Consider the following 27,726-nt stretch of genomic DNA (forward strand, 5'->3'; position numbering starts at 1 on the left):
GGGGGGGGCACATACTTTCCTCTGTGTCTTGTATACTCCTGGGGGGGGCACATACTTTCCTCTGTGTCTTGTATACTCCTGGGGGGGGCACATACTTTCCTCTGTGTCTTGTATACTCCTGGGGGAGGGCACATACTTTCCTCTGTGTATTGTATACTCCTGGGGGGGGGCACATACTTTCCTCTGTGTATTGTATACTCCTGGGGGGGGCACATACTTTCCTCTGTGTATTGTATACTCCTGGGGGGGGCACATACTTTCCTCTGTGTCTTGTATACTCCTGGGGGGGGGCACATACTTTCCTCTGTGTCTTGTATACTCCTGGGGGGGGGCACATACTTTCCTCTGTGTCTTGTATACTCCTGGGGGGGGGCACATACTTTCCTCTGTGTCTTGTATACTCCTGGGGGGGGGCACATACTTTCCTCTGTGTCTTGTATACTCCTGGGGGGGCACATACTTTCCTCTGTGTCTTGTATACTCCTGGGGGGGCACATACTTTCCTCTGTGTCTTGTATACTCCTGGGGGGGGGGGCACATACTTTCCTCTGTGTATTGTATACTCCTGGGGGGGGGCACATACTTTCCCCCGTCCACTCCCCTCTGTCCACTTGTTACCATTGCTGCGGCTTTCCTGCCGACTCCCCGGCGCTGCGCCCCCGTCTGGACGCTCCTGGATGTGGCTGTCATGGAGGAAGTGCTGCGTTCGCCGCCCCATCTCCTCCCCCGGGTACAGGCGGTGATTGTCACACAGCAGCCGCCCATCAGTAAATGTCTCTTTATTGTTGTCACCTTCGCTTCCTGCTCCGGTTCCGTCCGGGTTTATTCTTCTTTTTCTGTGGAGAAGCAGCGGTCTCGGGGGTCGCGGTGTGGACCGCGCTGTACCGGGTGCGGTGGTTATTACGCTTCTTGGGGACGCTGTGGTGACATTTGTAGATCAGGTAGAAGAGAAAAGCGTTGTTATACCTGCAGCAGAGAAACAGATTGTCAGCTCCGCGGGTCACTCACCATGGAGTGTGACCTTACACGCGCGTGGGTCTGTGTGACACATTTCCCCTCTCACCACGGCAGGTTGTCATCTGTGGCCACAATTCTTAGTGGTGAGCGGAATGGGTTGATTTTGGGGGCGCTGGCGCGGCCCCCTGTAGCTGCAGCGACCACCTGAGCGTCCACATCACAGCTGTACCGAGAACAGTCAGAGAAATAAGCTGGAACCTTCATAGCCTGAAACACAAGAGAGAAGATGTGACCGATACACCCTGCAGGGGGCGGGGTCACAGCTCCCTCCTATCTGTATCACCCTGCAGGGGGTGGCTCACAGCTCCCTCATTACTTATTTTTTAGCCCACACTCACTGCAGCAAAACAAACATACTTCGCATCTCTCATATCCTCCCTGTCTAACAACCCCAAACAACTATTCAACACCTTCAATTCTCTCCTCCGTCCCCCAGTGCCTCCTCCCTCTCCCCTTATTTCAGCTGAAGACTTTGCCTCATTCTTCAAGCAGAAGATTGACACCATCAGACAAAGCTTTTGTCTAAAGCCCCCACAGCCCCTCCCCACACCTACTCAACCCTCTTCCTCCAAAACCACCTTCTCCACCATTACGGAAGATCAACTTTCCTCTTTACTCTCCAAATCACACCTCACCACCTGTAAACTTGAACCAATCCCATCCCACCTCATCCCAAACCTTACCACTATCTTCATCCCAGCCCTAGCCCACCTCTTCAACTTGTCACTAACAAATGGTGTCTTCCCCTCATGCTTCAAACATGCCTCAATCACATCCATCCTCAAAAAGCCCTCCCTTGACCCATCCTCACTGACTAGCTATCGCCCCATATCACTTCTCCCTTATGCCTCCAAACTACTGGAACAACACGTCCATTCTGAACTGTCCTCCCACCTCTCCTCCTGCTCCCTCTTCGACCGCCTACAATCTGGTTTCCGACCGCACCATTCTACTGAAACTGCCCTGACTAAAGTCACCAACGACCTACTAACCGACAAATCCAAGTGACATTACTCTGTCCTCCTCCTCCTGGACCTGTCATCTGCCTTCGACACAGTGGACCATTCCCTCTTACTATAAACGCTCTCATCTCTCGGCATCACAGACTTGGCCCTATCCTGGATCTCCTCATACCTAACAGACAGGACATTCAGTGTCTCCCACTCACACACCAGCTCCTCATCTTGCCCCCTATCTGTCGGTGTCCCCCAAGGTTCAGTTCTAGGACCTCTGCTCTTCTCCATCTACACCTTCGGCCTGGGAGAGCTCATAGAGTCCCATGGCTTTCAGTATCACCTCTATGCTGATGACACACAGATCTATCTCTCTGGACCCGATATCTCCTCCCTACTAACCAAAATCCCACAATGTCTGTCCGCTATCTCATCCTTCTTCTCTGCTAGATTTCTAAAACTTAACATGGACAAAACAGAATTCATCATCTTTCCGCCATCTCATTCAGCCCCCATCTGACCTATCCATCAACGTCAATGGCTGCCCACTCTCCCCAGTCCCTCAGGCTCGCTGCCTTGGGGTAACCCTGGACTCTGAACTCTCCTTCAAACCACATATCCAAGCCCTTTCCATTCCCTGCCGACTCCAACTCAAAAATATCTCCCGGATCCGCACGTTCCTCAACCATGAATCTGCAAAAACACTAGTGCATGCCCTCATCATCTCCCGCCTCGACTACTGCAACCTCCTGGTCTGTGGCCTCCCCTCTAACACTCTCGCAACCACCAATCCATCCTAAACTCTGCTGCCCGACTAATCCACCTGTCCCCCTGCTATTCCCCGGCCTCTCCTCTCTGTCAATCTCTCCACTGGCTCCCCATTGCCCAAAGACTCCAGTTCAAAACCCTAACCATGACATACAAAGCCATCCACAACCTGTCTCCTCCATACATCTGTGACCTAGCCTCCTGGTACTTACCTGCACACAGCCTCCGATCCTCACAAGATCTCCTTCTCTACTCCCCTCTAATCTCCTCCTCCCACAATCGTATATAAGATTTCTCCCGTGCTTCCGCCCTACTCTGGAACTCTCTACCCAACATATCAGACTCTCGCCTACCGTGGAAACCTTCAAAAGGAACCTGAAGACCCACCTCTTCCGACAAGCCTACAACCTGCAGTAACCATCGCTCCACCACACCGCTGCACGACCAGTTCTACCCTCACCTACTGTATCCTTACCCATCCCTTGTAGACTGTGAGCCCTCGCGGGCAGGGTCCTCTCTCCACCATACCGCTGCACGACCAGCTCTGCCCTCACCTACTGTATCCTCACCCATCCCTTGTAGATTGTGAGCCCTCGCGGGCAGGGTGCTCTCTCCACCATACCGCTGCACGACCAGCTCTACCCTCACCTACTGTATCCTCACCCATCCCTTGTAGACTGTGAGCCCTCGCGGGCAGGGTCCTCGCTCCACCATACCGCTGCACGACCAGCTCTACCCTCACCTACTGTATCCTCACCCATCCCTTGTAGACTGTGAGCCCTCGCGGGCAGGGTCCTCGCTCCACCATACCGCTGCACGACCAGCTCTACCCTCACCTACTGTATCCTCACCCATCCCTTGTAGACTGTGAGCCCTCGCGGGCAGGGTCCTCGCTCCTCCTGTACCAGTCGCTGTCACATTGTGTTTAAGATTATTGTAATTGTTCTTGTATTATACCCCTTTTTCACATGTAAAGCGCCATGGAATAAATGGCGCTATAATAAATAATAATAGCCATACAGTGGGATTCTAGGCGTCCTCTACCTGTAGTCGGGGTAATGTACTCAGCCAGGTATCATCCAATCCAAATCCAGAGTTGAATCCTGCAGTGGGAGGAGCAGACGTGTCACATGATGTTGATTACAGGTCAGAGGTCATTATCTGCCCTCGGCCATTGGTTGTGCAGAAGTGGGTGGAGCCATAGAGATTTCCGCCCCCGCAGAAAAGGGGGCGGAAATCTTGGCAAATACACACACACACACACATATAATATATATATATATATATAATATATATATATATATATATATATATAAAATATGTGTGTGTATGTGTATATATGTGTGTATATATGTGTGTGTGTGTGTGTGTGTGTGTATATGTGCATGTGTGTGTGTGTATATGTTTATGTATATATGTACAGTACAGACCAAAAGTTTGGACACACCTTCTCATTTAAAGATTTTTCTGTATTTTCATGACTATGAACATTGTACATTCACACTGAAGCATCAAAACTATGAATTACCACATGTGGAATTATATACTTAACAAAAAAGTGTGAAACCACTGAAAATATGTCTTATATTCTAGGTTCTTCACAGTAGCCCCCTTTTGCTTTGATGACTGCTTTGCACACTCTTGGCATTCTCTTGATGAGCTTCAAGAGGTCGTCACCGGAAATGGTCTTCCAACAATCTTGAAGGAGTTCCCAGAGATGCTTAGCACTTGTTGGCCCTTTTGCCTTCACTCTGCGGTCCAGCTCACCCCAAACCATCTCGATTGGGTTCAGGTCTGGTGACTGTGGAGGCCAGGTCATCTGGCGTAGCACCCCATCACTCTCCTTCTTGGTCAAATAGCCCTTACACAGCCTGGAGGTGTTTGGGGTCATTGTCCTGTTGAAAAATAAATGATGGTCCAACTAAACGCAAACCGGATGGAATAGCATGCCGCTGCAAGATGCTGTGGTAGCCATGCTGGTTCAGTATGCCTTCAATTTTGAATAAATCCCCAACAATGTCACCAGCAAAGCCCCCCACACCATCACACCTCCTCCTCCATGCTTCACGGTGGGAACCAGGCATGTAGAGTCCATCCGTTCACCTTTTCTGCGTCGCACAAAGACACGGTGGTTGGAACCAAAGATCTCAAATTTGGACTCATCAGACCAAAGCACAGATTTCCTCTGGTCTAATGTCCATTCCTTGTGTTCTTTAGCCCAAACAAGTCTCTTCTGCTTGTTGCCTGTCCTTAGCAGTGGTTTCCTAGCAGCTATTTTACCATGAAGGCCTGCTGCACAAAGTCTCCTCTTAACAGTTGTTGTAGAGATGTGTCTGCTGCTAGAACTCTGTGTGGCATTGACCTGGTCTCTAATCTGAGCTGCTGTTAACCTGTGATTTCTGAGGCTGGTGACTCGGATAAACTTATCCTCAGAAGCAGAGGTGACTCTTGGTCTTCCTTTCCTGGGGCGGTCCTCATGTGAGCCAGTTTCTTTGTAGCACTTGATGGTTTTTGCAACTGCACTTGGGGACACTTTCAAAGTTTTCCCAATTTTTCGCACTGACTGACCTTCATTTCTTAAAGTAATGATGGCCACTCGTTTTTCTTAGCTGCTTTTTTCTTGCCATAATACAAATTCTAACAGTCTATTCAGTAGGACTATCAGCTGTGTATCCACCTGACTTCTGCACAACACAACTGATGGTCCCAACCCCATTTATAAGGTAAGAAATCCCACTTATTAAACCTGACAGGGCACACCTGTGAAGTGAAGACCATTTCCGGTGACTACCTCCTTGAAGCTCATCAAGAGAATGGCAAGAGTGTGCAAAGCAGTCATCAAAGCAAAAGGTGGCTACTGTGAAGAACCTAGAATATAAGACATATTTTCAGTTGTTTCACACTTTTTTGTTAAGTATTGTCAGGCAAAAGGTATTTTTGCCCGAGTTTTAAAAATGAGAGATGTTTTAAAAAGGAAAACCCCCACCCCCTATCCGTTTGTAAGAGAAGACATAGAACTCACTTTTGCTTTTCCCCAAACCAGGAATCTTTATGACCCACCATAAAACCTCAGTCCAGGGCAAGCACTGGTACAAACCGGAAAATCCCTCCAAAAAATCCCATTGTTTAATTGTACAAACGTTTTATGCCAATTTTAATCACGCACAGGTCTGACAGAAACATCGGAACCACGTTTTTTGAATGCTTACCTTTTTCCCATTACAATAGTATAACTTGCATAACTGAGGAATGACCGGGAACTGAGATAATGGATTCTGAGCTTCTGAGCGTCATAGAGGTTTCATATTTAATATCTATCTTCATGAATATTGGTGACGGTCAAGATGATGTCTCCGTCTTGGATGTGGGACCCCCCCACACCAAGATATGGAATCTGAAGGATTTTTTAGGTCTTCTGCAGCTGGGTGGGCTCGCAAAGCCGAGCCCCCTTGTAAGGTAAATAATGGGTGTCTCCCAGAGTTTTGGCTGCTTACTAAAAACCAGATCGGCCATTTTTCAAGCCATTCTTCTCAGGGACGTCGAACGCACGCACATCACGCGGCGTAAGAAGAATCACCTCTAATTTCCGGGGAGCCGTCCCCCCCCACAGAATCTGAGACCATCACCTTGTGAAGCAGGTTTTGCTATTACTTATCCCTTTTATTTTAATAACTGTTTATGCATACATGTAAATTGTCTCCTTTATAATATCTTGTATATATTTTGTAAACACTGCCCACCTTTTGGGAGTAAATCATTAATTATTTACCAGTTTCTTTCTTCTTGTCCTATGTCGAGCAAACACGTTCCTCACCCGCTAATTCACGTTACCTACCAGGTACCCGATCCACCTGTTAAGCGATCGGTGGTGGCAGTATACCAGTATTTATGTGATATTGTGGTTTGAGGGTGGCTGGTCGGAGGTATATATACGTTCCTGGAAGGAACTGGTGGTATATATACGTCCTGTCACATCACGTGCCGCAATAGTCGACATAAATTAGAGCAGCTGCGCCTGTGCTTATCCTCGGTCAATACCGTGTTTGACCAGCAGGATAAGGGGGCGCCAGAGAGCTGCAAGGTCTGACCCAAGTGGGTGTCGTTTTCATGACAAATTGGTGGCAGCGGTGGGATCATAGGACATTAGTGATCTAGTTTGAGCAATCATTCCTCTCACTAAAAACTTGCACAAAAGTTTTGAAGATCGAACTCAGTGTTTATTAGATCTGAGACAATACTGTATGTGTAGCAGTTACCCCTACCCTTCTCTTGTTTTTTCTTTTCTATTTTTATTTTGGTGATCATGGTCGTAGTTGGGGAGTCCTGGTATCACCAGCAGAAAAAGGACACTCTTACTGGAATATGTATAATCAAAGGCATTGACCCCCACGGCTAAAGCAAAGAACAAATGATTTCTGAACTGTTACAAGATGCTGCAGAGCCCGTCCGACAGCAGAGCCCTGATGAGGGGGCGGCCAGCCAGGGCCCGGATGGCGCTGCTGCAGGGGTGCCACCTGTGATTGCCAGCCATACCCGCAACCAGGGTAGTGTGGACCCTCACCTGCAGATGGCCTTGGAGGAGCTCGCCACAGACAATCATGATGGACGACTGGAGCTGATCCTGAAATTCCAGGAGTGGGCTGAGCGACAAGCCCAAGCTGACCGAGAGGCTGCTGAGCGACAAGCTGACCGACAATACCAGCTGGAGCTAGCCCGGATTCAGAAGGAGTCGCCCTCTACGCAGACCCGTGAGTCCAACAGTGCCAGCTGCTTTAAACCTCGTCCTGAGCACTTCCCTGTGATGGAAAAGGATGGGGACTTGGACACATTTCTGCGAGGCTTTGAAAAGGCCTGCAGGCAGTATCAGCTGCCCACCGACCAATGGGCAAGATATTTGACTCCAGGGCTCCGAGGAAAAGCTTTGGAGGTGTTTGCTTCCCTCCCTCGAGAGCAGGATGGAGACTATGAGGCAGTCAAGCAGGCCCTGATAAAAAAGTACCAGCTGACTCCGGAGGTTTACCGAAAAAAATTCATAACCCTCCAACGTGGACCACATGACACCTACAGCGATGTGGTAGACGGGCTCAGAACCAACTTTGAGCAGTGGATCCAAGGACTGTCAGCGACCACCTTTGAGCAGCTAAAGGATCTAATGGTGAAAGACCAGTTCCGGCATCTGTGTCCGACTGAGGTACGGCAGTTCGTGATGGATCGGGAGCCACCAGATGCCAATAAAGCAGCGCAGATCGCAGACACCTACGAGGTCAACCGGAGACCAGAGGTGCGGAAGCCGGTCGTCGCCAGCTGGAAAGGGGGTAAGCCATCAACCACCATCCCTGCCCCTGCCAGCCGACCTTCCGGAGGCCTTTTTTCCGTTACCAAGGCCCTGCCTGCATCTGATGCCCGCAGGTGTTATTCCTGCAACCAGACTGGTCATCTCAGCGCCACTTGCCCAGAGAAGCAGAGGAAGAACCCCCCATCCAAGGCCCCAGGGCCTAAGGCATCAGTTCTTTTGGTGGGTGGGCCGGTTGGGAGGGCCTGTGAAAACTTGCAGTCTGTCAGGGTGGGGAACACTCTCACTGTAGGCCTCAAGGACACTGGGGCCGAACGAACCCTCATCCGACCCGAACTGGTGTCCCCTGAAGCGCTTATTCCAGGAAAGACCCTGACTGTCACCGGGATTGGGGGCGTCCGATGCCCCTTGCCCATGGCCCGGGTTTTTATTGATTGGGGTGCGGGGAGTGGGGTGAAGGAAGTGGGAGTATCCAAAAACCTACCTGCAAATGTTTTGTTGGGAACTGATTTGGGGAGGATGTTTGCTTATTATGTCCCTAACACCCCTCCCCGATCTGATACGGTTGGTAAGGTTAATACTGATACGGTGAATGTCAATGCTTTACCTGATCATGATGATGATGATGATGATGATGTTGTCTTGGAAGGTGCAGGAGAACTCAGCCATGTCACTCTGCGGGGTGATGTTGCTGAGGATCCCCTAGCCGGAGCAAAGGTCAGTGCCAAGGGTAATGGGGAGAGGCACGAGGACCATGAAGCAGGTGGTGCTGTGCCAGCGACCAGTGTCACAACAGATGGAGACCTGGCTGATGGTAGCTGCCCCATACATAGCACTGTGCCTGAGGTAATGGAGGATGATGGAGAAGTAGTTCTCATGGCCTCTCAGGCTAATGAGACGGTGTTATTCCCCGGGGAGACGGCCTATATAGCCGCTGTTACCCGCAGTCAGAGTGCCCAGAACGCAAGTAACGCCCTGCCTTCTGGACCCTCCTCGGACAGAGGAATAACAGGATCAGGTATGGACCCAGAGCCGGTCCCAGAGGGTCCTAGTGAGGACGTGGCCTTAACCTCACTTCTGGCTTCCTCCAGCCAGGAGTTTCAGGCAGCTCTGCACTCAGATGCTAGCCTGGAGACGTTAAGGAGCCTCGCTGAGAAGCCCACCTCCGAGTCTGATAAGGAGAGGGTATTCTGGGACCAAGGGAGGTTGTACCGGGAGACAGTTCCCTGTACACCCCAACAGGAGTGGCTGAGGGAAAGACAGCTGGTCGTCCCCTACCAATTCAGGGACGAGTTGTTGCGGATCGCCCATGAAATTCCACTCGCTGGACACTTGGGGGTTAGCAAAACCAAGGCCCGGCTGTCTCATCACTTTTATTGGCCCAAAATGAGGACAGATGTGGTGAACTACTGTCGCTCCTGTACCACGTGTCAAAGAGTGGGAAAGTCAGGGCCGGCCCCCAAAGCCCCCTGATCTCTTTGCCAGTGATAGAGGAGCCTTTCCAGAGGATTACTGTGGACATTGTGGGACCACTGGCCATACCCAGCAGCTCTGGAAAACGTTTCATCCTTACCGTGGTAGACTATGCTACCCGGTATCCGGAGGCAGTAGCCCTGTCCTCAATTAGGGCGGATAAGGTGGCGGACGCCCTCTTGGCCATCTTTTCGCGAGTAGGATTTCCCAGGGAGATGCTTACCGACCAGGGGACCCAGTTCATGTCACGCTTAATGGAGGCCCTATGTAAGAAAATGCAGGTGCAGCATCTGGTATCGAGCGCGTATCACCCACAGACCAATGGTTTGTGTGAGCGATTCAACAGTACCCTCAAAAAGATGTTAAAAATGCTGGTTGAGACCCAGGGTCGCGACTGGGAGCGTTACCTCCCACACCTGCTATTTGCTTAAGGAGAGGTTCCACAGGCCTCGACGGGGTTCTCCCCCTTTGAGCTCCTGTATGGCAGGCGTGTCCGAGGACCCCTTGGTTTGATAAGGGAATTCTGGGAAGAAGAGCCGAGCTCCCCAGGAGTGTCCATCGTGGAGTATGTCATGCGCTTCCGTGACAAGATACAGCCCTCGACGCAGTTGGTGCATGACAACATGGCGCAAGCCCAGGCTGACCAGAAGCATTGGTACGACCAGAACGCCCGAGAACGGACCTACCAGGTGGGTCAGAAGGTGTGGGTGCTGGTCCCCGTACCAAAGGACAAGCTTCAGGCGGCCTGGGAAGGCCCGTACGTCATTCAACAACAGCTCAACCCGGTCACCTACGTGATCACACTTGACCACGAGCGGGGTAGGCGGAAGGCGTTTCACGTTAATATGATGAAGGCTCATCAAGAACGTGGAACCTGTGTCCTACCGGTCTGCAACCTGCCCGAGGATGGGGAGGATGACCCCCTCTTGGACATGCTCGCCCAAGCGAAGGCCAGCGGGTCCCTAGAGGATGTAGAGCTAAGCGACTTGCTATCCGCAGACCAGAGGTCTCAGATGCGAGCAGTGCTGAAACCCTTCCAAGCAGTGTTCACCAACCTGCCTGGCAGGACTGAAGTGGCGGTCCATGAAGTGGACACCGGGAATCATGCCCCACTCCGGCGGACAGCCTATCGAATCTCCGACGAGGTGCAGCATGTCATGCGCCAGGAGGTCGAGGAGATGCTGCAGTTGGGGGTGATTAAGCGGTCCAAGAGCGCGTGGGCCTCACCTGTAGTCCTGGTGCCAAAGAAGGTCCGGACCACCCGGTTCTGTGTGGACTACAGGTGGCTCAACGCTATCACAGCCTCGGATGCACAGCCAATGCCACGCATTGAGGAGCTGCTGGAGCGCTTAGCCAGCGCGAGCTATCTCTCCATTATGGATTTGAGTCGGGGATATTGGCAGATTCCCTTGAGCCCCGGGGCCCAGGAGAAGTCCGCCTTTATCACCCCCTTCGGATTGTATGAATCCACGGTCATGCCCTTCGGCATGAAAAATGCCCCTGCCACGTTCCAGCGAATGGTCAACCACCTGCTCCAGGGACTGGAGAGGTACGCAGTGGCGTACCTGGATGACATTGCCATCTTCAGTCTCACCTGGGAGGATCACCTCGAGCATCTGCAGCAGGTGCTCAGGCGCATTCACCAGGCGGGCTTGACCATCAAGCCGGGAAAGTGCCAGATGGGCATGAACGAGGTCCACTACCTGGGACACCGGGTAGGTGGGGGTACTCTGAAGCCAGAGCCTGGGAAGGTGGACGCTATCGTGTCCTGGCCCACCCCCAGGACCAAGAAGCAGGTGCAGTCCTTCTTGGGCACCGCAGGGTACTATAGACGCTTTGTACAGGACTATAGTAGCCTTGCGAAGTCCTTGACAGACCTCACCAGGAAGAGCCTACCCCATTCCGTCAAATGGACGGATGAATGCGAGGTGGCCTTTAGGGCTTTGAAGACTGCCCTGAGCAGCTCTCCTGTACTAAAGGCGGTCGACGGCACACGGCCACTCTTAGTACAGACCGACGCCAGTGAGTTTGGCCTCGGTGCTGTACTCAGCCAGGTCGACTCGGGGAACCAAGAATACCCCGTGTTGTACCTAAGCCGGAAACTGCTGCCGAGGGAAGTGGCCTATTCCACCATAGAGAAGGAGTGCCTGGCCATTGTATGGGCCCTCAACCACTTACAGCCTTACTTGTACGGGCGCCCCTTCACTGTCATGACTGACCACAACCCCCTGAGTTGGCTTCACACCATGTTCGGTGCCAACGGAAGGTTGTTACGCTGGAGCCTCACGCTCCAGCAGTACGACTTTACCGTTCAACACCGCAAGGGCAGAGAGCATGGCAATGCCGATGGGTTGTACCGGCGAGGGGAGCCTCCAGACATACGCTTGGAGGAGTACCAGAAGGTCCTACCTCCATAGCGCAGTCTAAAAGGGGGAGGTGTCAGGCAAAAGGTATTTTTGCCCGAGTTTTAAAAATGAGAGATGTTTTAAAAAGGAAAACCCCCACCCCCTATCCGTTTGTAAGAGAAGACATGGAACTCACTTTTGCTTTTCCCCAAACCAGGAATCTTTATGACCTACCATAAAACCTCAGTCCAGGGCAAGCACTGGTACAAACCGGAAAATCCCTCCAAAAAATCCCATTGTTTAATTGTATAAACGTTTTATGCCAATTTTAATCACGCACAGGTCTGACAGAAACATCGGAACCACGTTTTTTGAATGCTCACCTTTTTCCCATTACAATAGTATAACTTGCATAACTGAGGAATGACCGGGAACTGAGATAATGGATTCTGAGCTTCTGAGCGTCATAGAGGTTTCATATTTAATATCTATCTTCATGAATATTGGTGACGGTCAAGATGATGTCTCCCTCTTGGATGTGGGACCCCCCCCACACCAAGATATGGAATCTGAAGGATTTTTTAGGTCTTCTGCAGCTGGGTGGGCTCGCAAAGCCGAGCCCCCTTGTAAGGTAAATAATGGGTGTCTCCCAGAGTTTTGGCTGCTTGCTAAAAACCAGATCGGCCATTTTTCAAGCCATTCTTCTCAGGGACGTCGAACGCACGCACATCACGCGGCGTAAGAAGAATCACCTCTAATTTCCGGGGAGCCGTCCCCCCCACAGAATCTGAGACCATCACCACGTGGCGCAGGTTTTGCTATTACTTATCCCTTTTATTTTAATAACTGTTTATGCATACATGTAAATTGTCTCCTTTATAATATCTTGTATATATTTTGTAAACACTGCCCACTTTTGGGAGTAAATCATTAATTATTTACCAGTTTCTTTCTTCTTGTCCTATGTCGAGCAAACACGTTCCTCACCCGCTAATTCACGTTACCTACCAGGTACCCGATCCACCTGTTAAGCGATCGGTGGTGGCAGTATACCAGTATTTATGTGATATTGTGGTTTGAGGGTGGCTGGTCGGAGGTATATATACGTTCCTGGAAGGAACTGGTGGTATATATACGTCCTGTCACATCACGTGCCGCAATAGTCGACATAAATTAGAGCAGCTGCACCCGTGCTTATCCTCTGTCAATACCGTGTTTGACCAGCAGGATAAGGGGGCGCCAGAGAGCTGCAAGGTCTGACCCAAGTGGGTGTCGTTTTCATGACAAGTATATAATTCCACATGTGGTAATTCATAGTTTTGATGCCTTCAGTGTGAATGTACAATTTTCATAGTCATAAAAATACAGAAAAGTCTTTAAATGAGAAGGTGTGTCCAAACTTATGGTCTGTACTGTGTGTGTGTGTGTGTGTATATGTATATATATATATATATATATATATATATATATATATGTGTGTATGTACAGGGTGGTCCAAAAATCGGTGGACAGAAAGTGTAATAAGGTTATGAAGGGGGAGATTTATCAAACATGGGGTAAAGTGAAACTGGCTCAGTTGCCCTTAGCAATATATATCTTATAGTGTGTATGCACAATACTGACCAATCACGAGGTCGGGCTTTGCCACCTGGAGGACGTGGTAAGGGCGGGCGTGAACCTTGACGTGGATTCCCCGGACGCCTCTGTCATTATCTGCGTATGTAATGTCGGAGCAGACCACCTCCGATCCCTGCGGGAACACAGAGGGTTAACATGTCTGCTCGGGGCAACTCATCCGCCCTCCCCCGCGCTCTCCCCTCGCGCTCTCCCCCGCGCTCTCCCCTCGCGCTCTCCCCCCGCGCTCTCCCCCGCGCTCACCCTCTTGTGTATGATGAAGCTTCTATCATCTTCCTCCTTTGGGAGGTCATTGCCGACAAACACCAGCTCCAGGACCACGTAGGGCATCAGCACGACCAGCTCCTACCAGGAGGAGATGCAGGAGGGAGGTGACCACAATGCATTATGGGAGCTGTGTCGCAGGGCAGCGGAGGAGGCCGCACACTCACCCAGAAGAGCAGGACATTGCCATATTCCCGTCCGGCCTCCAAGATGTGGACTTTTAGCGACTGTTTCTTCAGAATATTCAGTTCTGGGACTGAAGAAGGAGAACGGTTGTGACCTGGACGCCATGTTGGACAGTACACCCCCGGCTCGCCAAATGCGGGATTAGGGGGAACCCCACCCTTTATTATATTGACCAGACCCAGTGAAAGATGTGGAGCGTGGAGGGACTCTGCAGAGGTGTATGGAGGTCCCCAGATTGGATGGTGGCCCCCATGGTCCATCCTCATACTCACAGTGCTGGGGCACGAGCTCGGAGATGATGTAGTAGACGGTGAGTGGGTAGGTCAGAAGGGCGGCTATGGGGTTGTTTAAGCTCAGACCCCGCCACTTGTAAAACTCCTTCCAGGACACTAGAGGGCAGTAAACAGAGGCATCAGTAAGCTTCCTCCTGATTAGTCGATCCAGATTTCTGGTGACCGTATTTTGCCTCCTCCGTGGTTCTTGGCTCCACGTCTTGGGTTGGTCATGGTTTAGTTTGCATTGTTGTCTATGGTGTCACCTACCCAACGAGCTCTTGAGCCTGTCTTTGGGCTGCTGCCTTAGGAGGAGCTCCATGTCCTTCAGCAGAGGTTCTCCTCTTCCTCCTGCAACATATGTCTGGGTTAGGTGGAGCGCCCCCATTGGTCGCTGTATGGTAATTCATGGTTGTGTCATACGCACCCCCCAGGTTCCAGGCCCGGCTCTCCGCCTGCAGGCAGCTGGGGTGGTAATGGATGCTCTCCACCGCCCAGTATCCGCCCGTGAGTTTACAGCCGCTCAGGAATAGTTCCTTATTGAAGGCACGACTCGTCACCTCTAAGAAAGAGAAGTAATGGGAGGACGAGGGTGGAGAAGAGGCGAACTCCAACCTGGTGCGAGACTACAGTTCCCAACATGCATGAGGTCAGCACTCACCCTTAATGAAGTAGAAGGGAAGGTCGGCCAGTCGCTCCTCATCTTGCATGAACAGCTTCATCTTAGCGCACCAGAACTCATGGCTGATATCCTGGGGACATTTCTTCCAGTTCTGCCTCTTGCATTCTTCTGAGCAATACAGGATGGCACCACAGGTATCACTGCAAGCAGAGGAGTACCGTGAGGGAGCGGAAGAGCTGAGGGGTACTGTGAGGGAGCGAAAGAGCTGAGGGGTACTGTGAGGGAGCGAAAGAGCTGAGGGGTACTGTGAGGGAGCGAAAGAGCTGAGGGGTACTGTGAGGGAGCGAAAGAGCTGAGGGGTACTGTGAGGGAGCGAAAGAGCTGAGGGGTACTGTGAGGGAGCGAAAGAGCTGAGGGGTACTGTGAGGGAGCGAAAGAGCTGAGGGGTACTGTGAGGGATCGGAAGAGCTGAGGGTTACGGTGATGGATCGGAAAAGCTGAGGAGTACGGTGAGGGATCAGAACAGCTGAGGGGTACGGAGAGGGATCAGAAGAGCTGAGGGGTACGGTGAGCGAGCAGAAGAGCCGAGGGGTACGATAAGCGAGCAGAAGAGGTGAAGGGTACGGTGATGGATCAGAAAAGCTGAGGAGTACAGTGAGGGATCAGAACAGCTGAGGGGTACAGTGAGGGATCAGAAGAGCTAAGGGGTACGGTGAGCGAGAAGAGGGGTATGGTGAGCGAGCAGAGGAGTACAGCGTGTGAGCAGAGGGATATCGCGTATAAGCAGAGTACAGCATGTGAGCAGTGGGGTACGGTGAGCGAGCAAAGGGGTACGGTGAGTGTGAGTGAGCAGAGGGGTACGATGTGGGAGTAGAGGGGTACAGTGAGCGAACAGAGTTATGGCGTGTGAGCAGAGGGGTACAATGAGAAAACAAGGGTACAGGGAGTGAGCAGATGTGTATGGTGAGTGTGAGTGAGAAGAGGGGTACGATGAGTGAGCAGAGGGGTACAGAGTGTGAGCAGAGGGGTACAATAAGTGAGAAGAGTGGTATGGTGAGTAAGCAAAGGAGTACGGCATGTAAGCAGAAGTGTTTTGGTAAAGTGAGCAAGCAATAGGAGACCGTAAGCGAGCAGAGGCGTTCAATGAGTAAATGGTGAGTGAATAGAGGGGTGCATTAATCAAGCAAATGGGTATGGTGATTGAGGAGAGGAGTGTGACGAACAAACAAAAGAGCGTGGTGAGCGGAGAACATAGAGTGAGCTGAGAAGGACGGTGAGTGAGCGGAGGGGTGCAGTAAGTGAACAGTTGGGGACAGTGTGGAAGCTAATGGGTAATGGTGAGCGAGCAGAACAGGATGATGACCGAACTTTGGGGGGTGACGAGCGAGCAGTGGGGGGAGGTGAGTGATCAGAGTGGGACGGAAACTGAGAAGAGGAAAACTGTGAGCGACCAGTGGGTGAAGGAGCGAGGGATGAGCAGTATGATGAGTGAGCAGAAAAATGCAAAGCGTGAGCAAAAGGGTATAGTGAGCACGCATAGGAATGTGGTGAGTGAGTGGTATGGTGAGCAGCGCGAAGTGAGTGAATATTTGAGTATGGTGTAAAAGTTCATATTTAGTGATCAAATAATGCAGTGAATAAGAAGAGAGGAATGGTGACTGAGAAGAGCAGCACAGGGAGTGAGAAGTCGGGTACGGTGAGCGAGCAGAGGGGAGCAATAAGCGAGCAGAGGGGTGCAATAAGCGAGCAGAGGGGTGCAATAAGCGAGCAGAGGGGAGCAATAAGCGAGCAGAGGGGTGCAATAAGCGAGCAGAGGGGAGCAATAAGAGCAAAGGGGAGCAATAAGCGAGCAGAGGGGTGCAATAAGCGAGCAGAGGGGTGCAATAAGCGAGCAGAGGGGAGCAATAAGAGCAAAGGGGAGCAATAAGAGCAAAGGGGAGCAATAAGCGAGCAGAGGGGTGCAATAAGCGAGCAGAGGGGAGCAATAAGCGAGCAGAGGGGTACAATAAGCGAGCAGAGGGGAGCAATAAGAGAGCTGAAAGGTTTGGTGTGAGAGCAGAGGTGTATGTTGAGTGAGCAAGCACATTGGTACAGTGATGAAGCAGAGGAGTATTGTGAGCGGGCAGATGTGTATGTTGAGCGAGCTGAGTGGTGTGTGAACATGGGGGGACGGTTAATAAGCAGAGGGGTATAGTGAGTGATCAGAGGGGTACGGTGAGTGAGCATAGGGGGATGAAGAGTGAGCGGAACGGGGTGGTCAGTGATCAGTGGGTTATGATGGGTGAGCGAATTAGTGCAGTGATGGAGTAGGGGGTGAGCGAGCAGAGGTCTACATACCTGAATGTCTCTGAAGTAAGGGGGTGGGAGGGATACACAGGAGCTGGGATTATACAGGCATTAGCATTATCATAAGGCTCTGCAGCCAACATAGGGTTAATGAGCGGCATTTTGTCCTGTAGTATCTTTGTCTCTGGAACGTATAATTAGGGGGGGGCTGGGACGTCCGCCAGACCCTCTTCCTCTTCATCTAGGAGGAGTGAATGTTCTGCAGATGTCTCCAGTATGTAATGATGTGGCCTCCCAGGGTCTGCGTATGGGGCCCGCACCCAAAATGTGTGTCCCAGGACAGCAATTATATTTGTACTATGTGGTTTGACCACTAGGGGTCACACTTCTGTCACACTGCAATGGAATCTGCAAGCTAAGTGGTGTGCATGAGGATTTGGCCATAGCCATGGGCTATATAAATATCCATAGGTCATTACAGGGTACAGCCACCATAGGGCGCTTTCCCATTGTAGTCTATGGAAGGAACCTGATTCTGGCCACTAGGGGACGCTGTTTAGCATCATAGAACGACAAGTACCTGCAGGGGGCTATAGAATACCAGATGATGGCCAACCCCTTCCTGCACCAGACCTCCTCTCCAGTGTCTGCCCTTCACCTTACCAGGGATTTAGCGTGACCTCGAAGTTCCGTCTTTTACACACGTGGCAGTATCGCACGGTCTGAGCAGAGAAGTTGAAGTTGGCGCTCGGCGTCCAGTCTTTCATCGGCCTCTTCTGCACTCCGACCCCCAAGGAATGAAGGATCTTCATCAGGAATCTGGGAGAGGCAGCAGGACGTCGGTGAGAGCGGACGGGTGTGATGTGGGCATCGGGTGTGATGTGGGCATCTCGGTCTCCACACTTACCTGTGCACAGATGGCTCTCCGATGGCCACTCTCTGGGGACGCCGTGGTTGCCCGTTGTCCATCGGCAGCGCCATGCACTGGCACAGCAGGTGGTAGGATCTCAGTTTACACATGTACTGCGCCATGTTGCTTCTACACTCGCTGTCCATCAGAAAGTCGATGCCAAGCACGGCGCCGGTCTCTTCTGCCACCATCAGCAGGTACTTGATATGGCGCACGTCATCGGAGGGCACTAGCCAGATACAGAAGACTGAGATGTCAGGTCTGACATATCGAGCAGGTTGCACCAAATCTATCAGTTGGATGCACCATTATCACCACACACAGCTGGCGGTGCCCACCTGCATCGGCGTCTCTGGTGCCAGTGTTGTCCTCAGTCTCTTCGTCCAGGTTGATGAGGCTGATGTACTTCTTCAGGTCTTGGAAGCGCAGGGCGTCCTCCACATAGAAGCCATCTCGGATCTGCAGCTCGGAGTTCCGGGGCCGGAAGGCGATGCTGTCGTTACACAGGACATGAAGGAACCAGCAGGTGGCGCCATAGGGCAGCGCCTTGATCGTCACCTCCCGCTGGGGATGACTTCCCAGGCGGTCCAGTCTGCCAGCATATTCCCTCATGTATTGCCGGTACCAGCTGAACAGCAGCTCTGAATATTCCACTATGGGGTCACGGTAGCCAGAGATAAAGTCCATCGCTGGCCTGGAAAGAAGGTCAGAGGTTTCTGCACAGCCCAAATACCCGGGAACCGGAGAATGTTTAACCACCGGCGGCACAAATCCAAATGAAGGCCATGAGTGATCACATGTACGGACTGGATCTATGGGAAGGGACTGAGGCACTAAAGCATTAAAAGCCAAGGACTGATGAACTAGACACCGGTGCACCGGAGCACTGATCACCAGAGACCGGAGCACCGATCACCAGAGACCGGAGCACCGATCACCAGAGACCGGGGGGCACCGATCACCAGAGACCGGGGGGCACCGATCACCAGAGACCGGAGCACCGATCACCAGAGACCGGAGCACCGATCACCAGAGACCGGAGCACCGATCACCAGAGACCGGAGCACCGATCACCAGAGAACCGATCGCCGGACGCCAGAGACCGGGGGCACCGATCGCCGGACGCCAGAGACCGGGGGCACCCATCGCCGGACGCCAGAGACCGGGGGCACCGATCGCCGGACGCCAGAGACCGGGGGCACCGATCACAGGACTCCAGAGACCCCGATCACCGGACACCAGAGACCGGGGGCACCGATCACAGGACTCCAGAGACCCCGATCACCGGACACCAGAGACCGGGGGCACCGATCACCGGACGCCAGAGACCCCGATCACCGGACACCAGAGACCGGGGGCACCGATCACAGGACGCCAGAGACCGGGGGCACCGATCACAGGACACCAGAGACCGGGGGCACCGATCACCGGACGCCAGAGACCGGGGGCACCGATCACCGGACGCCAGAGACCGGGGGCACCGATCACAGGACGCCAGAGACCCCGATCACCGGACACCAGAGACCGGGGCAAAGATCACAGGACGCCAGAGACGTCAGGTCTGAACTAGGACGTAGATGAAAGTTCCCACAGGAGTTTTGCAGAGATTATTATAGCACAATTTGAAATAGTAAAATTAACTTTGGCACAAAGTATTGTGCAGTCGAGTGTGATGAAATACTTTATTTACCGCAGCTACATCTGACGGGTGACAGACACATGGTCCAACGTTCCGACCCTAATGGTCTTTATGGAGGTTTATCTGTATATAGATTGGTCTGCGTATGCGGGCAATGCGGATGTAATCGTGCCATGGCTGGCGGACCCTGATCACTGGAGAAGGGGGCAGTGTGATGTATATAGCAGTATATGGTGCTCAGGAGTCAGTACTTACTCAGGATCACGGACCCCGCAGCGACTCCTCCTGGTCACTGACAGTTACTGCTCGGTGGTTGGTCAATGAGCATGCGGATATAACGGACATCACGGGAGCAGAGAAGCTGCACCCGCCGCAAAGGAAATGTGTGTGTGTGTATATATATATATATATACACAGTATATATGTACAATACTGTGCCAGGTGTGGAATAAATGCTGCAGAGTCAGAAGCTTCCAGGAATACAAGGGTTAATTGTATTTTGATAATGAATGAAAATAAACTAAGAGAATTAAGAAAAGGAAAATGGAAATCCCATCAGTATCTGGTGTCCGCCTGTCTCCTCCATCATCAGTATCTGGTGACCGCCCGTCACCTCCATCATCAGTATCTGGTGTCCGCCTGTCCCCTCCATCATCAGTATCTGGTGTCCGCCTGTCCCCTCCATCATCAGTATCTGGTGTCCGCCCGTCACCTCCATCATCAGTATCTGGTATCCGCCCGTCCCCTCCATCATCAGTATCTAGTGACCGCCCGTCTCCTCCATCATCAGTATCTGGTGACTGCCCGTCGCCTCCATTATCAGTATCTGATGACCGCTCAGTGCCTCCATCATCATCATCTGGTGACCGCCTGTCACCTCCGTCATCAGTATCTGGTGACCGCTCAGTGCCTCCATCATCAGTATCTGGTGACTGCCCGTCACCTCCATCATCAGTATCTGGTGACCGCCTGTCGCCTCCATCATCAGTATCTGGTGTCCGCCAATCACCTCCATCATCAGTAATTGGTGACTGCCCATCACCTCCATCATCAGTATCTGGTGTCCGCCAATCACCTCCATCATCAGTAATTGGTGACTGCCCATCACCTCCATCATCAGTATCTGGTGACCGCCCGTCACCTCCATCATCAGTATCTGGTCTCCTCCCATCACCTCCATCATCAGTATCTGGTGTCCGCCCGTCCACTCCATCATCAGTATCTGGTGATCGCCCGTCCCCTCCATCATCAGTATCTGGTGTCCGCCCGTCCCCTCCATCATCAGTATCTGGTGTCCGCCAGTCCCCTCCATCATCAGTATCTGGTATCCGCCCGTCCCCTCCATCATCAGTATCTGGTGACCGCCCGTCACCTCCATCATCAGTATCTGGGGACCGCCTGTCCCCTCCATCATCAGTATCTGGTATCCGCCCGTCCCCTCCATCATCAGAATCTGGTGTCCGCCCGTCCCCTCCATCATCAGAATCTGGGGACCGCCTGTCCCCTCCATCATCAGTATCTGGTATCCGCCCGTCCCCTCCATCATCAGAATCTGGTGTCCGCCCGTCCCCTCCATCATCAGAATCTGGTGTCCGCCCGTCCCCTCCATCATCAGCATCTGGTGTACGGCCCGTCACCTCCATCATCAGTATCTGGTGTCCGCCCGTCACCTCCATCATCAGCATCTGGTATCCGCCCGTCCCCTCCATCATCAGTATCTGGTGACTGCCCGTCACCTCCATTATCAGTATCTGGTGACCGCTCAGTGCCTCCATCATCAGTATCTGGTGTCCGACCATCACCTCCATCATCAGTATCTGGTGACTGCCCATCACCTCCATCATCAGTATCTGGTGTCCACACTTCACCTCCATCATCAGTATCTGGTGACCACCCGTCGCCTCCATCATCAGTATCTGGTGTCCGCCCATCACCTCCATCATTAATATCTGGTGTCTGCCCATCACCTCCATCATCAGTATCTGGTGTTCGCCCGTCACCTCCATCATCAGTATCTGGTGACCACCCGTCGCCTCCATCATCAGTATCTGGTGACCGCTCAGTGCCTCCATCATCAGTATCTGGTGACCACCCGTCGCCTCCATCATCAGTATCTGGTGTCCGCCCATCACCTCCATCATCAGTAGCTGGTGTCCGCCCATCACCTCCATCATCAGTATCTTGTGACTGCCCATCACCTCCATCATCAGTATCTGGTGTCCACACTTCACCTCCATCATCAGTATCTGGTGACCACCCGTCGCCTCCATCATCAGTATCTGGTGACCGCCCGTCGCCTCCATCATCAGTATCTGGTGTCCGCCCATCACCTCCATCATCAGTATCTGGGGACCGCCCGTCCCCTCCATCATCAGTATCTGGTGTCCGCCCGTCCCCTCCATCATCAGTATCTGGTGTCCGCCCGTCCCCTCCATCATCAGTATCTGGTGTCCGCCCGTCCCCTCCATCATCAGTATCTGGTGTCCGCCCGTCCCCTCCATCATCAGTATCTGGTGTCCGCCCGTCACCTCCATCATCAGCATCTGGTATCCGCCCGTCCCCTCCATCATCAGTATCTGGTGACTGCCCGTCACCTCCATTATCAGTATCTGGTGACCGCTCAGTGCCTCCATCATCAGTATCTGGTGTCCGCCCATCACCTCCATCATCAGTATCTGGTGACTGCCCATCACCTCCATCATCAGTATCTGGTGTCCACACTTCACCTCCATCATCAGTATCTGGTGACCGCCCGTCGCCTCCATCATCAGTATCTGGTGTCCGCCAATCACCTCCATCATCAGTAATTGGTGACTGCCCATCACCTCCATCATCAGTATCTGGTGTCTGCCAATCACCTCCATCATCAGTAATTGGTGTCCGCCCATCACCTCCATCATCAGTATCTGGTGACTGCCCATCACCTCCATCATCAGTATCTGGTGACTGCCCATCACCTCCATCATCAGTATCTGGTGTCCACACTTCACCTCCATCATCAGTATCTGGTGACTGCCCGTCGCCTCCATCATCAGTATCTGGTGTCCGCCCATCACCTCCATCATCAATATCTGGTGTCCGCCCATCACCTCCATCATCAGTATCTGGTGTTCGCCCGTCACCTCCATCATCAGTATCTGGTGACCACCCGTCGCCTCCATCATCAGTATCTGGTGACCGCTCAGTGCCTCCATCATCAGTATCTGGTGTCCGCCCATCACCTCCATCATCAGTAGCTGGTGTCCGCCCATCACCTCCATCATCAGTATCTTGTGACTGCCCATCACCTCCATCATCAGTATCTGGTGTCCACACTTCACCTCCATCATCAGTATCTGGTGACCACCCGTCGCCTCCATCATCAGTATCTGGTGACCGCCCGTCGCCTCCATCATCAGTATCTGGTGTCCGCCCATCACCTCCATCATCAATATCTGGTGTCCGCCCATCACCTCCATCATCAGTATCTGGTGTTCGCCCGTCACCTCCATCATCAGTATCTGGTGACCACCCGTCGCCTCCATCATCAGTATCTGGTGACCGCCCGTCACCTCCATCATCAGTATCTGGTGTTCGCCCGTCACCTCCATCATCAGCATCTGGTGACCGCCCGTCGCCTCCATCATCAGTATCAGGTGACGGCCCGTCGCCTCCATCATCAGTATCTGGTGACTGTCCGTCGCCTCCATCATCAGCAATTGGTGACTGCCCATCACCTCCATCATCAGTATCTGGTGACCACACTTCACCTCCATCATCAGTATCTGGTGACCGCCCGTCGCCTCCATCATCAGTATCTGGTGTCCGCCCATCACCTCCATCATCAATATCTGGTGTCCGCCCATCACCTCCATCATCAGTATCTGGTGTTCGCCCGTCACCTCCATCATCAGTATCTGGTGACCACCCGTCGCCTCCATCATCAGTATCTGGTGACCGCCCGTCGCCTTCATTATCAATATCTTGTGTCCGCCCATCACCTCCATCATCAGTAATTGGTGACTGCCCATCACCTCCATCATCAGTATCTGGTGACCGCCCGTCACCTCCATCATCAGTATCTGGTGTTCGCCCGTCACCTCCATCATCAGCATCTGGTGACCGCCCGTCGCCTCCATCATCAGTATCAGGTGACGGCCCGTCGCCTCCATCATCAGTATCTGGTGACTGTCCGTCGCCTCCATCATCAGCAATTGGTGACTGCCCATCACCTCCATCATCAGTATCTGGTGACCACACTTCACCTCCATCATCAGTATCTGGTGACCGCCCGTCACCTCCGTCATCAGTATCTGGTGGCCGCCCGTCACCTCCGTCATCAGTATCTGGAGACCACCCGTCACCTCCGTCATCAGTATCTGGTGACTGCCCGTCACCTCCATTATCAGTATCTGGTGACCGCTCAGTGCCTCCATCATCATCATCTGGTGACCGCCTGTCACCTCCGTCATCAGTATCTGGTGACCGCCCGTCGCCTCCATCATCAGTATCTGGTGTCCGCCAATCACCTCCATCATCAGTAATTGGTGACTGCCCATCACCTCCATCATCAGTATCTGGTGTCTGCCAATCACCTCCATCATCAGTAATTGGTGACCGCCCATCACCTCCATCATCAGTATCTGGTGTCTGCCAATCACCTCCATCATCAGTAATTGGTGACCGCCCATCACCTCCATCATCAGTATCTGGTGACCGCCCGTCGCCTCCATCATCAGTATCTGGTGACTGCCCGTCGCCTCCATCATCAGTATCTGGTGACCGCCCGTCGCCTCCATCATCAGTATCTAGTGACCGCCAATTGCCTCCATTATCAGTATCTGGTGACCACCCTTCGCCTCCATCATCAGTATCTGGTGTCCGCCCGTCGCCTCCATCATCAGTATCTGGTGACCGTCCATCACCTCCATCATCAGTATCTGGTGACTGCCCGTCGCCTCCATCATCAGTATCTGGTGTCCGCCCGTCGCCTCCATCATCAGTATCTGGTGTCCGCCCGTCGCCTCCATCATCAGTATTTGGTGACTGCCCGTCGCCTCCATCATCAGTATCTGGTGTCCACCCGTCACCTCCATCATCAGTATCTGGTGTCCGCCCGTCGCCTCCATCATCAGTATCTGGTGACTGCCCGTCGCCTCCATCATCAGTATCTGGTGACTGCCCGTCGCCTTCATCATCAGTATCTGGAGACCACCCGTCACCTCCGTCATCAGTATCTGGAGACCACCCGTCACCTCCGTCATCAGTATCTGGTGACCACCCGTCACCTCCGTCATCAGTATCTGGAGACCACCCGTCACCTTCGTCATCAGTATCTGGAGACCACCCGTCACTAGTGTTGAGCCACCCCCGTAGTGTTCGGGTTCGGTTTGGTTCGTCGAACCCCTTAGAACACCGTCGAACACCGTTAAAACCAATGACAGGCAAATAAAAACACATAGAAAACACCTTCAAAGGTGTCCAAAAGCTGAGAAACTGCTCAGAAGACACTGTCTTTAAAAAAGCCGGCCGGCAATTCAGCAGCGGCATACACCGGTACCCGACAATTTATAACAGAAAGAATAGATCATCACACGTAGATTAGATAGATAGAAACATGTCAGTCACATATATAAGAAGTACAGTGACAGTGTTGGTGACTGTACTTGTCATTTAGTGTTAAAATAAAGGATTTATTAAAAAAAAAATTGGCGTAGGGTTCCCCTTAATTTTAGTCTCTAGCGGAGGTTAAGCAGACAGCTGGGGCAGATGTTTGAAGCCTGGGAAGGGGGTAATACCCACGGAGCTTCCCAGGCTACTAATATCAGCCCCCAGCGGAATACCTAGCCTTTACTAGCTATTAAAATGGGGGACCCCCCCAAAAAAATGACGTGGGGTCCCCCCTATTTTAATAGCTAGCAAAGGCTAGGCAGACAGCTGGGGGCTGATATCAATAGCCCAGGAAGGGTGCCATGAATATTGGCCCCCTCCCAGGCTAGAAACACCAGCCGTCAGCCGCCCCAGAAATGGCGCATCCATAGGATTCTGGCACTTAGTCTCGCTCTTCCCACTGCCCTGGAGCGGTGGCAGTGGGGTAATAGGGTTGGGGTTGATGTCAGCTTATAATGCCAGCGGAAATCAAGCCCAGGTTAGTAATGGAGAGGCGTCTATAAGACACCCCCATTACTAACCCCATAGTCAAAGTTACAAAAAACACAAACACCCAGAATAAAGTCCTTTAATTGAAATAAACACACAATTCTTTATTGTTCTAAATTAAACCATACTTACCGTCACGCCCATTCCAGCTGAAGCCAACGATCTCCTGCAATAAAAATAAAATAATAAAGCAACATCATCCTTACCTTTCCATGGTTCCCAGGACGGCTCCAGCTCTGCTACATTGACATGACAGGCTGGATTGCAGCAGAACGCTGCCATCCAGCCTGTCATCCCGCAGACACTGAGAAGCGCAGGCATGCTTGTGCTCCTCAGTGTCTGGCTGTGACGGCATAAAGATGAGCCGAGGTCATGTCCAATGAACTCAGCTCACCTCATGCACGTCACTGACAGCGTGGGAAAATTCTCAGCGCTTGAGCAGGAGAATTCTCCCACGCTGGGATGGCATTGAGATGACAGACTGGATCGCAGCTGAACGCTGCCATCCAGCTTGTCATCCTTCATAGACACTGCAGAGTGCAAGCATGCCTGCGCTTCTCAGTGTCTGCGGGATGACAGGCTGGATAGCAGCGTTCTGCTGCGATCCAGCCTGTCATGTGAATGTAGCAGAGCTGGAGCCGTCGTGGGAACCATGGAAAGGTAAGGATGATGTTGGTTCATTATTTTACTTTTATTGCAGGAGATCGTTGGCTTCAGCTGGAATGGGCGTGATGGTAAGTATGGTTTAATTTAGAACAATAAAGAATTGTGTCTTTATTTCAATTAAAGGACTTTATTCTGGGTGTTGTGTTTTTTTTTTAAATATTTTACTAGAAATTCATGGTGGTCATGTCTAATATTGGCGTGACCCCATGAATTTCGGGCTTAGGGCCAGCTGATAATACCAAGCTGGCCCTAACCCCTTTATTACCCAGTGAGCCACCGCACCAGGGCCTTGGATGAGTTGGGTACAGCGCCAGAAGGTGGCGCTTCTATGAACGCGCCATTTTCCGGGGTGGCTGCGGACTGCAATTTGCAGCGGGGGGGGGGGGGGGGGCAGAAAGCTTGGACCTCCCTGCACTGCAGATTCCAGACCCCAGCTGCCTAGTTGTACCTGGCTGGACACAAATATAGTGCGAAGCCCCACGTATTTTTTTTTTTAATTATTTCAAGAAATTCATGAAACAATTAAAAAAAAATTGACGTGGGGCTTCGCCCTATTTTTGTGTCCAGCCAGGTACAACTAGGCAGCTGGGGGCTGGAATCTGCAGTGCAGGGAGGCCCAAGCTTTCTGCCCCCCCCCCCCCCCCCCGGTGCAAATTGCAGTCTGCAGCCACCGCAGAAAATGGCGCGTTCATAGAAGCGCCATCTTCTGGCGCTGTACCTAACTCATCCAGGGCCCTGGTGCGGTGGCTCACTGGGTAATAAAGGGGTTAGGGCCAGCTTGGTATTATCAGCTGGCCCTAAGCCCGAAATTCATGGGGTCACGCCAATATTAGACATGACCACCATGAATTTCTAGTAAAATATTTAAAAAAAAAACACAACACCCAGAATAAAGTCCTTTAATTGAAATAAACACACAATTCTTTATTGTTCTAAATTAAACCATACTTACCGTCACGCCCATTCCAGCTGAAGCCAACGATCTCCTGCAATAAAAGAAAAATAATAATATAATAATAAACCAACCTCATCCTTACCTTTCCATGGTTCCCAGGACAGCTTCAGCTCTGCTACATTCACATGACAGGCTGGATCGCAGCAGAAAGCTGCCATCCAGCCTGTCATCCCGCAGACACTGAGAAGCGCAGGCATGCGTGTGCTCCTCAGTGTCTGGCTGTGACGGCATAAAGATGAGCCGAGTCTCTCACGCTCACCGCATGGGCAGGAGAATTCTCCCACGCTGTCAGTGACGTGCATGA

The 27,726-nt window shown here is 52.1% G+C and overlaps 1 protein-coding gene across 1 annotated transcript in view; it reads right to left on the reverse strand.

The window, feature by feature from the left end:
* Positions 1–440: 440 nt before the first annotated feature.
* The window catches only part of FBXO24 (F-box protein 24), a 181,071-nt gene continuing 153,785 nt past the window's right edge, over positions 441–27,726 (reverse strand). Inside the window, exons 12-21 of the mRNA XM_073655006.1 lie at positions 14,868–15,028; positions 14,634–14,768; positions 14,477–14,557; positions 14,207–14,323; positions 13,916–14,004; positions 13,728–13,829; positions 13,473–13,599; positions 3,783–3,841; positions 1,064–1,224; positions 441–966 (exon numbers count right to left, since the gene is read on the reverse strand). Coding sequence (XP_073511107.1) covers positions 789–966; positions 1,064–1,224; positions 3,783–3,841; positions 13,473–13,599; positions 13,728–13,829; positions 13,916–14,004; positions 14,207–14,323; positions 14,477–14,557; positions 14,634–14,768; positions 14,868–15,028 — 1,210 coding nt within the window. The 3' untranslated portion in view covers positions 441–788. The remainder of the gene's footprint in view (positions 967–1,063; positions 1,225–3,782; positions 3,842–13,472; positions 13,600–13,727; positions 13,830–13,915; positions 14,005–14,206; positions 14,324–14,476; positions 14,558–14,633; positions 14,769–14,867; positions 15,029–27,726) is intronic.

The sequence above is a fragment of the Phyllobates terribilis genome, unplaced genomic scaffold (genome assembly GCF_046119375.1).
Source record: "Phyllobates terribilis strain yellow unplaced genomic scaffold, ASM4611937v1 Scaffold_11__3_contigs__length_659146591, whole genome shotgun sequence".
NCBI lineage: Eukaryota > Metazoa > Chordata > Amphibia > Anura > Dendrobatidae > Phyllobates > Phyllobates terribilis.